Below are 12,289 nucleotides of genomic sequence, written 5' to 3'. Positions count from 1 at the left end.
TGAGTTCCAGTCCTGACTTCCTTGGTGATGAACAGCAGTATGGAAATGTAAGCTGAATAAACCCTTTCCTCCCCAACTTGCTTCTTGGTCATGATGTTGTGCAGGAATAGAAACCCTGACTAAGACATCTAGGTTTAGTGATCCTGTCTCAAAATGAGATGGAAAGTGACTAAAGAGACCTGATGTCAACTTCTGGCCTACACAAGAATGTCTATCTGGCCACACCTTCATGCACACAGAAAATAACATGAGGGTAAAGATGACATGGCCATGAGAAGTTATATAAAGGAAAGAATCTATGTAATAGTATAAAGAAAAAGAAGGAACACAGGACATAGGCTAAGATAGCAAAAGACCAAAACTGAAGCCTGGATATTTAAAAAAAAAAAAATCCTAAAGCCATGAGTGGAAAAGCCACATGGCTTACAAAGAACAACAATCCGAATTACAAAAGCTACAAAAGCCACCACAAGTTGGGGGTGGGGGGAACAACTCGTTAAAAAGTAGGATATGGAGTTGGAGAGATGGCTTTAAGAGCCATGGTTGCTCTTCTGGAGGACCTGCAATTGATCCTGAGCAGCCACATACTTACTCACATCTGTCTGTAACTCAAGTTCCATAAGATCAGACACCTCCTTCTTGCCTCTGTAGGTGCAGTATATATGTGTCACAGAGACACATATGCAGACAAAAGACATAAAATAAAAATAAATAAAATCTCAAAAAATACCATAGATTTGGAATTACTTTGCTCTCCCTATCCCCTTTCAGTTGGTAAGCATCTTTTTCCATCTGGCTGTCTGAAAAGTAGAACCAGGAGCTAAAGAGAGTGCAATGAGAGGGCTTCTTCAGCTGACATAGGTAGGTGCCTATAGTTCCATCACTAGGAGGCTGAGGCAAAAGGATCATTTTGAAGTGTTCCCTTGACATGGTCTTTAACAGCATCAACCCACCTTTCTTTGCTTAGTTTAGAATTCAGGATTTACTCATAGAGTTTTGCCTTAGTCCTCTGACCTTTTAGAACATTTGTCTGGCAAACTCCTGCCCTGGTTAATGCTTCTTGCTTGTATTTGAGAGGCTGATTGTGACTAAAGAACATGCTGTGTTGGGAAAGTTCCTTTGGAATTAGATGGAGGCATGTGTAGGCTTGTGACTGTGAGGCTAGATGGCACTAGGGGAGATTGAGAGCTATGATAAAAGCAAGGAACAGTCAGAATTTACTCACTACCCAGAGAAGCAGAAGCAAAAGACAGATGGTTTTATCAGTGCTGGGACTATAACATGAAGGAGATTCTGGTGAATCACCTGGTCCATATCATATCTATTCCCTAGTGACTGCATCTAGAACTGGCTGTGAGGGAATATTAATAATCAGCTGGTTCAGACAAAAGAATACTATCCTTGAAACTCTTGGTGAAGAAGACCTTAAGAACAAAACAGGTTTCTATAAGAGGCGGGGGTCCTAATCAGGGCATCCTATCAGTTCTGCCCAAGTTTTCTGTCTGTCCTGCTAACTTAATGCTCTCCCCCCCCCCCCNCCCACAATCACAAAAACTCATTCTTTGAATTTGATCTCAGTTATTGTCTCCTTCCTGCCCTGTGCACTGCTCCTCTCCTTCCCACTGTGGATTGTTTTTCTGAAGAACCCTAGCTGACAAGTGACAAGAAGAGACTGGGTTTGGGAGATGAAAGTTATACAGGAAAACAAACGGGCTATGGAGCCAAAGCTGGTGAGGATACAGTACAGAGAGTGACAGTAAAATGCCCAGAGTCGGTCCCACTGTAGTACAATTTTACCAGAAATGTTGATGGGGCCACCTTCAACAAGGAGCTAAAACCATTGTGGAAAGAAGCAAGTCACTTGGGAAGGGAAAGGGGTGGCTGTGGATGGTCACCATAAACACACCCAAGAGCTTTGCTGAGAGACTTGGCAATATCTACAATGATTCAAAATATAAATACTTAATACAACATGGATGGAACTTGAAAGCATAGTGTTAAAGGACATTTTCAGAACAACTGAAAGTGGGAGAGTGGTGCTGTGGGGAGAGTGGGAACTGAAGAGGTACGGGATCTCCTTCGGAAGTGAAGAGCTGCTGAAAATTATTTCAGAGTACATTTCAAAAATGTGAAGTTCAGGACTGGAGAGGTGGCACAGCACTGCTGGAACATGCACTGCTTTTCCAGAGGATCTGAGTTAAGTCCTAGTACTCATATCAGATGGTTTACAACTATCTCTAACTCTGGCTCTGATTGGGGAGGCTGGGGGTATCTAACATCTCTGGCTTCTGCAGACACCTGCACTCACATGTGCATATCAACACAGACATATATACATAACAAAATAATAAAATATATTTTAAATATGAATGTTATAGCATGTTAACTATCTCAATTAAAAGGAATAAATACCATATGGCCTACCAACTGCATACTCAAGGGCAGCAGTTGGCATGTTGCAACCTATAATATGTTTAATGAAATGTTTTGGTAAAGTTTGCTTGGCACAGATCCTTGTCTGCTCACTGGCCCAGGGCTGCTCTCTTGTTCCTAGGACACAACAAAATCCCTGTGACACAGACAACTGTTGCTTATTCTGATTAATGACAACATGGTATGTGAAATTATTTCCTATAACTTTTACATTTTTCAAAATACAATTTTTTAAGCTACAGTTATCCTGGTCTCTGAGCACTTGATTTCCCGTTGGGGTCCTGTGAGAGACCAGTGAGGCTGAGTGGGTCCCTTACCTGTTGGCTGCAAAGGTCGCCTATAAAGAACTGCACCTCGGGGTTATCAAAGCCTTGGTGGATATCAAATACATTGACAGCATAGCCTCGCGCCAGCAACTGCTCCACCATGTGCTGCCCCAGGAACCCAGAGCCTCCAATCACTGTACACTTCTTGGCCTGCAGAAAGAGAAGAATGGCAAGAGGACAAGAGGTATGAGGACTAAAGTGGTGAAAGTCAGGCTTACCTGTCACAAGCCACTGCAATGACAGACACATGCACTGATATAATTAAGCTATATGGCACATTCAGGGCTTGTCAAAGCCAGGTACCTTCTGCAGATTTACCTCTGTCTTAATCTGGGTGTTCATCCTGAAATAGCTCTGTATACTCTGTAGACACGATCAGCCTCATCACTGTCTATCAATCGCCTCTCTGGCAGCCCGTTCCTTCCATCTATTTCTACCTCAGCTACACTGTGAGCACTTAGAGCCACACTGGTTTTTCTTGGTTTATTAGAAGTCTAGCCAGTCCTCAGAGCTCCTGCTGGTGTTCTCTAGTGCTTATAGTTTCAGGGATTCTCTATGGCTCATAGTCTAATAATTATTTTTAGATAAAACAACTTAGGGGCTGATGAAATGACTTAGTGGTTAAGAATGCTTGCTGTGCAAATGTATGACATGAGTCCAAATCCCCAACATCAATGTAAAAAGCCAGGCATGGCTGCACATGCTTATAACCCAGATTTAAGGAGCAGAGCCCGGTGAATCCTGAGAGCTTGCTGACCAGCTATATTAGGCTAAACAGCAATCTTCTAGTTTATAGAATATAGTAGAGGCATATACTATATTGGGCATGTGATTACTTTGGTCCCAGCTAGTGATGCTGTTTGGATAGGTTTAGGAGCTATGGCTTTGCTGGAAGTATGTCACTGGGGGCTTTGGAGTTTCAAAGTTTCCTGTTATTCCTAGTGTTCTCTCTATTGGTTTCATGTTTATAGTTCAAGATGTGAGCTCGTAGCTTGTTACTCTAGTCACTATAGTTGCTTACTGCCAAGCATCTATGCAGTGATGATGATGGAACCTTATCCCTCTGGAATCATAAGCCTAAATAAACCCTTTTCTCTATGAAGTGCCAATGTCATGGTATTTTATCACAGCAATGGGAAAATAATGTGAGAGACTCTGTCTTAAAGAAATAAAGCGGAGTACAATAATGACATCCAATGTCTTCTTCTAGCTTCTTTGTATAAACATATGGGTGTGCACACCAGTACAATCACTTGCATGAACCACACAAATACAGGCATGCACATACATATATATACACACACACAAACCAAACCAAACCAATCAATCAGACAAATAAATAACCTCATAATTTTACTATTGTGTCCTTCAGGGAAATTTCATTTCCTGGTTTTATAATATGTATGTATGTATGTATGTATGTATCAAATCAGGGTCTGTCTCTCTATATATACTTAGCTGTCCTGGAATTCTTTATGTAGACCAGGATGGCCTTGAGCCTACAGACATATTGTACTAATACTGCTTGGAACAACTGCTGGTCAGTAGAGTTTTATAGTGATGGGAATCAAACTAGACTCTGCCCAGAGATGTGGAACATATAAAGGCTTATTAATATACTCAATCATATATGTCTAAGACTAAGTGGCTAGAAGAGACCAGGTGAAATAATCATTAACTTTTGGTGGCTATACCAGATCAAAGCAGAGTAAGTACTGATAAAAATAAAATTTCAGGTAGTAAGACTCCAGGATGGACCAAATGGAAAAAATGAACACCTTAGAGATGATAGTGCTAAGAAAAGGAGAGGAATGAGCTTGGAGTAGGGTGTATAGTTCAGTGATAGAGCACATCTATAAAGCTACATGTTTGATTCCCAGCACCACAAAAGAATTAAATTAGATTGTAATAGCATGGCTGGGGCTTCTGAGTTTTCTTTTCTTTCTAGTTTTACTTTTTCTTCAGCAGGTTGATTTTCTTTTTAGAGTAGTTCTATGTAGTCTATGCATATAAGATTAAAAAATATTCTTCCTTACTAGCTTAAATTTAGGCATTTATTTCTTAGAAAGTCACCTACTGGAAAACAGAACATATTCCAAAGCATTTAAAGAAGGTTCAAACCTGATGATACTAGCAGTTTGTTATGATTTTTTAAGGTTGCTGTTAACAATAAAATCTTGGTTTATACAAAAAGGGTAGAGAGCTAGTACAGGGCTTCAATCAAAGGTGCCCAAATGAAAACGTATTTGAACTCTACACTGCAACTAGAGTGATTTGGAGGCCTGGCATTATCTTGGAGAATATCCAATTTACTAATGTTTGATAGACACAATTTGGAAATGTGATGTTTATCAAGAGTGAACAACATAACAGTAAACTTGAAGACACATGGTGAAGAACCTTTAGAACACTTGAGAATGATGGGGCAATAATTCCTTCAAGTATCTTCTGAGACACATGATACTACATCTTAGGGGCTACTGCCACCATCTGGGAAGGCTTCTACCATTCCACTAAGAAGTCTAAGCTAACATACTAGAGGTCATATGAAGACAAGCCAATGTGTCTAGCTGACAGCCAACACTCACTACCATCAGTGCATTAGTCCACGAGTAAACATGCATGCTAGAGGTGCCTGCATGGTTGCAGCTACATGAACAAGCCCAGGGAAGACCAGTGTAAAATCTCCTAACCTGAACCAGAGTCAGTATCCTCAGAAGGGAGGAGAGGGGGATCCCCTAGGACTGGAGTTACAGGTGGTTGTAAGTCGCCATGTGGGGACTGCACACAGGTTCTCTGAAGAACAGCTGGTGCTGTTAACCACTGAGTCATGCTTCCGCTCTAATTATTGTCTTTTTAAACTCTTGCTTTCTGATTTTTGTTGGGTACACAGCAATAAGTAACTTTAAATCAAGGTATAAGTAAATTAAGCAATAAGTAACTTTAAATCAAGGTATATATACACAAAATTATAACCAACCAACACTTACTGAACAAATGGTTTTAAGTACATTTTAAAATGTACAGATAAAGCCTGATAGGTTTGTGCCCAGTCTTATTGCAGCTTGTTAGGCTATCATGCTCCATTGATATTCCTTGGAGGGCTGTTGTTTTTGAAGGGAAATAGAGGAGCAGTGGATCTGAGGAGATGGGAGGGGGTGAGGAAGGACTCAGAGGAATGGATGGAGGAGAAACTATAGTTAAGATGTAATATATGAGAAAAGAATAAATAAATTTAAAACTGCAGAGGTAAATATTAATAGTTTGACTTTCCCCTACTTTTTTAATGTTAGTACCTACTTTGGAAATGTCATTTGTCAAATGTGTTCCTGTGACCTGGCTTCTCTTTGATTCACCACGAACAGCTTGTTCCATTATGGCTCAAAGTATGGTTTTGTTTGCAACCAACTCTTCTTCCTAAAGACATAATTAGAGAAAGACATTAACAGTATGTGAAGCAAAGCCCCTTTAGCCATTCTATATACTCATTCATAAATAGCTAAGCCATAGCTATTATACATTACCAGCCAAACTGTCCTGTGCTAGAGAGTGTATGACTAGTCTCTAACTTAAAATGCACTTGGATTAGAGGCAGGACAGGAATAACCTCCTTTACTAGTCATAGCAAAAGCCTTTGGGTAGTGGTTGGAAAATGATGGGGACCAAGAACTTTACAGTGGGAGACAAAGTAATCAAGTGCAATGATGCTACTAAACAGAAAAATGCAGTCCTGGTGAAGGCCTCATCATGCATTCCCCTTTTCCTTTACCCACAATACACAGTAGCAAACGCAAATTAAAAAATTATGGTATTATTTTGTATGTGTAGGTGTTTCTGATATAGTAATTGTAAATGGAAAACTGTACCAGAAATGAAAGAGCCTACCCATGAAAGAAGATGCAAAGAATGTCACTGGGGAAAGAAGTGACAGGCACCCAGTACTGACTAGGTCTTGTGATGGCTTCAATTCAATTTCCACAGCCTGACACTTTCAAACAATGGGTGCCATCATATGTCTCTATGGGACTTAATTTGAAGAGTGTATTAATTTTTTGTGGGCATATCAATGGCTCAAACATTCTTGAAACAGATATTACAACCCTCAATGTTTAATAGGTCACCTATAGGGAGATTTTCTGAATTCATAATAGAAAATATCAGTTATAACTATTCCTCTTGTTAAACTGACATGATTTCTAGGAGACTCTGAGACATGTCTGTGAGAGCATTTCCAGAGAAGTTTAACTGAGATACAAAGACTTACACTGAACATGGGTAGTGCTATTCCACGGGCTGGGAACCTGGACTCAATAAAAAATGAGAAAGCAATGGAGAGGTGGCTCAGTGGTTAAGGGCAGTTGCTGCTCTTGCAGAGGAACTGTATTTGGTTCCCAGCACCCACATGGTGGCTTATAACTGTCCTTAACTTCAGTGCCTGGGGATCTGATACCCTCTTCTTATCTCTGTGAGCACTAGGCATGCTATACACACATGGTATACATATATACAATGTAGACAAAACACTTATACACATTAAATGAAACTTAGGAATCTTATATTTTAAATAAAAAACGAGAAAGCAAGCTAAGCACCAGCATTCATCTCCCTCTGCTTCCTGACTGCAGATGCCGTGTGACCTGCCACCTCACATTCCTGCTGTCATGACTACCTTGCCATGACGGACTGTACTCTTGCACAACACTAAACTCCTGCCTTCCATGGGTTGCTTTTCTTCAGTTATTTTCTCACAGTAATAAGAAAAATCCCCAATCCATCAGTTCAGTATATTTTAGAACTTGCCTTTTTCTGAGTCTCTGTCCATACATCTAATCAATATGGATAGTTAACCTGCAGTTCCATGCCTACTCCATTCCTGTCTTTATTGCTCACTGCCCTGAACACTTGTAACTGACATCTACTCACCTGAAACCTAGGTGGCAGTGACTGGACTCATATATGGCTTTGCATATAGCAGGACAGAAGATGTTGGAGAGCAAGGATCAGGGCACCTTGTGCCAGTCTTGCAAACAGTCTGATTTGGCTTGCTTGCTGCTTAATTATAGGCATGCAAGATAGAGCCTAGCATAGAGCAGGCACTCATGGGCTTGCTGGTCTCAGGGCTGCATCAAGTATTTATACATGAAGAGTCTATACTGCTCTTCCTCATGTATCTAGTGACACCTATCTAGAAGCTTCACTGAGCAGATGACTTTGTTCTTAAGCTGGTGTGTTATAAATCACAAATGTCTACTGTTCACTTTGCATATTTTTTCAGATCCTCAAGGGAGCATTAGCAAATGAGAAGGCAGATGCATCAATGGAGGCAAGGGGATTCTCCTGTCTACCTTGCAACCCTGTCAACGCCATTATTAACCTGTCTAGCAGGGGTCTGGGTTGTGTAGCTGTGATGGTCTCCACCTGCCTGCTTGTGGGATCCCACTGTAGTAGCTTCAGGGACAGAATGCTTCCTACAGGTTTGGAGCCCTGCTGTTTTAAGTCATGATGTGTATGGTCAGGCATGACACAGACCTAAGAGATGAATGCAAGCTTACTAATCAAGTCCATCCCTGGAGGATGCTCTGTTCACCTACACTGCCAAAGCACATACCCCTTCACTTTTCAAAGCTATAAATAATAAACCCAGAGCCTGTGCCTAGGTTCAAATCTCAGTTCTACTTCTGACTGGGAAGCTCTCTTGAGAGTCATTAAAAGGAACTGAACCTGTTTCTTCATTTATAAAGCAAATAGCCTTATAAGATTACAGTGAGAATTAAAGACAAAGCCCTTAGAGCATAGTGCCAAATACCTATTGAACACCCAGTTAAAAGCCGTTTGTATCATACCTCCCAATGGTCCACTTCTGAAATCCAGCTTACCTGAGGACACACTGCATACACTTGATACAGGCTGCTTAACATGCCCAGTGCCCTGGCTTTGATCCCTTCCCACCTCATTCTCGGTAAAGCACAATTCATCTCTAAGGTGTTCTACTTAGTTCTTTTTTAAAAGCTGTTTATTTACTCATTTATTTTTACATCTGACCACTGTTACCCCTCTCTTCTCTCTGCCAAGTCTCCCCCTTCCCCCCACTTCCCCTTGTCCTCTTCCCCCATCCATTCTTCCTCCATTTCTCTTCAGAAAAGTGTAGGCCTCCCATAGTTATCAACCAGCTATGGCATATCAAGTTGTGGTATGAATAGGCACATCTCCTATTGAGAGTGGACAAGGCAGCCCAGTTAGGGGAAAGGGTCCCAGAGACAGGCAACAGAGTCAGAGATAGCTCCCGTTCCCCCTGTTAGGAGTCTCACAAGAACACCAAGCTACAAAACTGTAACATATTTTACCCGGTTCTTAAGTAAAATGCAGAAAATATAATCATCCCAGTACTCAAAGTTTCATATAAGATGTAGGAAGAAATATGGGCCCAAACTGGGCTAGCTTGAGGGAGGTTATGTAAGGATTATAAAAAAATAAAAAATAAAAAATAAAAGATAAAAGATCCTAGTATCGTTGCCGTGCTCAAATGATGATCACACAGGTCTTAGCACACCGCCCTCTTCTCAAAACTAAACCTATACTATCTCAAATTATACGCTTATCTGCTGTGTATGTAGGTCCTGGGATATCAGAATTAATCTGACAGTGAGTCAAATGCCACTGGCATCCTATTTCTCCTGCCAGATGTCTGAAATGCAGTGGACATTCTATAGTTAGGTTTAAATGCATATCAGGAATGGCTCTGAATGAACAGAGAAGATACACTTAAACAGCAAGCAAGCACATGAAATTGACTAAATGTTAACAATCGCTAGAGAAACACTAATTAAAATCTCAGTTGATACCATCTCACATCCATTAGGAGAGCTACTATCAGAAGTCAGAAAAAGAAAATAAGTGTTAGTAAGGTCATGGAGAAACTGGAATACTTATGTGAAGCTAATGGTAATAGAAAATAGTTTATTTGCTGTAGAAATTTGGCAGTTCCTTACAGAATTAAACAGAATTGCTATGTGATTCAGCAGTTTCATTTGAGAGGATAAACCTCCTAAATTGTGTGCAAGGATCTGGAGTTGATTTTCCTGTATCTGTCTTCACAGAAGCATTGTTACTGTAGCCAAAAGGTAAAAGTATCCTAAATTTCCAGTGATGCATGAGCTGATAAAATGTGGTCTATTTAAATCATACAGCAGGATATTATACAAATATAAAGAGGAACAAAATTCTAATACATGTAACAAACTGAATATATTCTGAGGATATCATGCTAAATGAAATGAGACAGGCACAAAAGAATAAGCACCGTCTGATTCCATTACCACGAGGTACTTAAACTCACAGAAACTGAGAGTAGATGGTTTTTGGTAGTAGTTGTCAGTGGTAGAATGAGGAAGGGCTGCTAATGCAGAATGAAAATATCAGAGCAGAGTTGGTATCAGTTGCTCTACAATAGGAAGACAATACAAAAATGGTCAAAATGTTGCATTTTCTGGTACATATATTTGATCACGCACTTACAGAGAAAAACAGAATTGCTCTGAACTAGTGAAAAGTGGTGCTCAAAGAGCAAAGTCCTAGGGACTAGTGAGCTGTGACTGTCATGCCAGAAGCTTCAAGTCTGTTCTATTTAGAATGGTGGGACTTTGAATCCATTAAAAGCCAAGATGTACCACCACATCATACACTGTGAAAAATACAAGAAGGTAGGGACTGTTTGTGACCACTGATTGCTGAAGACAAAAGGAAAGGATAATGTGTTTCAAACCCCACAAAGATAAAAGTGCCCCTCATTTTCTGAGTAGGAGTGTGAGCTCTCTGTAAAGGAACAGAGTGTGAAGCTAGACTGTGGCTACCCTGAGTTCCTTATCTGAGGGTAGATTGTGCTGATAGGCCAAGGTTCACTGAACACCTAACATGTAGTGTTTCCTTTTCCAGGTACTGGTGAACAAATATGATTCCTGTCCTCATGTGCCTACCCTCTAGTGGAGGCAACAAAGAAAAAAGCTTATCTTTACAGTGGCTTAGGAGGTGACAAGTGCTACTATAAAAATATGGAGCAATATGAGGGGCTGGGTACAAAGTAAAGAGTGATTATAGTAACCTTACAGAGGTGACAATAGCTGAAGACCAATACTAGGCTTGCTGGTGCATACCTTTAATCTAAGCACTCAGGAGGCAATGGCAGATAGATCTCTGTGAAGTTTGAGGGCATCCTGGTTTACATAGTGAGTGCTAGGTCAGCTGGAATTGCATAGTGAGACCCTATCTCAAAACAAAAAATTATATCTATCTGTGAAATTTTCTCAATTAATCAAAATACTATAAAATTAAAAAAAAAAGTTCATGGGACTGGGTAAGGTCAGTGCAGGAATGTATCAGCCACAAAAATAGTGCCCTGGGTGAATGTGAGCCAGAGGGAGAACAGTGTAGGTACGATAGGAGAAGGAGGAGTTTCATGGCACGCTTTACAGACTATGGTAAGAACTCCAGCTCATACTGCTGAGGAAGGGCTGAGGAGGAACAGAGAGAACAGATAACATTTCAAGGACAGAACTGTGAGAACTCAGAGGCTGGATATGGGGGATTGTTGCTGCAGGGAACAAAGGAGTCAAATAGGACACAAAAGTTTTGAATCTGGTTCATGGCTTAAAGGAAAGAGGGCAAAGGGCCTATTTTACATTTATGGGGAGCTGTTAAGTCTCAGGCCTTTCTCAGTTTGAGAGACTGATGCTGTGCCCTTAATGTCCCTAAACTGATTTTCTTTGCTTTGAGGGACATAGAACATAGAATCTGTGTTTGACCCTGGACCTTCATTACTCCTGGCAAAGCTCCAGGTAACCCCAACCCCTTGTGTACTTTGCCCTTTAATTCTCTTTACATTCCATACTTCCAAAACTCCTGTGGCTTTGCTTTCAAGGGAGTCTCATTCAGGAATGCTCCTTCCCATGTGACTTGAGTGTCTGTGCATCTAACAGGACACATTTTGATGAGTTTTGAAGATCCAAAGTCCCCAGCTCATTCCCCTGAGAGCTAAAGTGACTCGTGTAGAGCTAATGTCAAGACAAAGCCTCACAATGGATTGGGTTTCTAAGCCCCAGCCCTGTGAACCACTGACACAATACTCAGCTTGCCCACTCCACTTTCGAGGTCTCAGCTTCTCCTGGCACAGTCACCCCTCCAAACCATTAGGTCATATCTTTGCTGGCCCCCTCAGATGTTCTGTGTCCCCCAACTCGGTTTTAAAATGGGTCCTACCCATTCCCTCGCACTTCCTCCCAGCTCTGTCACCCACACGCAGCAGCCTCTAAGGGCAAGCCCGCAACTCTTACCGGTTTAGACACTCAAATGATCGACCTCAGCTTGCAAGCAACCCGCAACCAGAGAACTCCAGCGGAACACCCGCCACGCTTTTCTACTGATAAGATATGAGCCCACAATCAGCAGAGCTTCCTTCATAATGTTGATTGGTCTAGCGTGGCTCTGGCGCAGCCAATTGACGCTCACAGCACAATTTTGCCCAATGAGGCTAGTGT

General features: G+C 41.2%; 1 protein-coding gene across 1 annotated transcript in view; it reads right to left on the bottom strand.

The window, feature by feature from the left end:
* Nucleotides 1-12,168, bottom strand: part of Nsdhl (NAD(P) dependent steroid dehydrogenase-like) — a 24,334-nt gene extending 12,166 nt beyond the window's left edge. Inside the window, exons 1-3 of the mRNA XM_021188250.2 lie at nt 12,086-12,168; nt 6,060-6,176; nt 2,751-2,909 (exon numbers count right to left, since the gene is read on the bottom strand). Of these exons, the coding sequence (XP_021043909.1) occupies nt 2,751-2,909; nt 6,060-6,134 (234 nt within the window). The 5' untranslated portion in view covers nt 6,135-6,176; nt 12,086-12,168. The remainder of the gene's footprint in view (nt 1-2,750; nt 2,910-6,059; nt 6,177-12,085) is intronic.
* Nucleotides 12,169-12,289: the final 121 nt, after the last annotated feature.

Source organism: Mus pahari, chromosome X, assembly GCF_900095145.1.
Source record: "Mus pahari chromosome X, PAHARI_EIJ_v1.1, whole genome shotgun sequence".
Taxonomy (NCBI): domain Eukaryota; kingdom Metazoa; phylum Chordata; class Mammalia; order Rodentia; family Muridae; genus Mus; species Mus pahari.
This window is presented reverse-complemented; position numbering and strand designations above follow the sequence as displayed.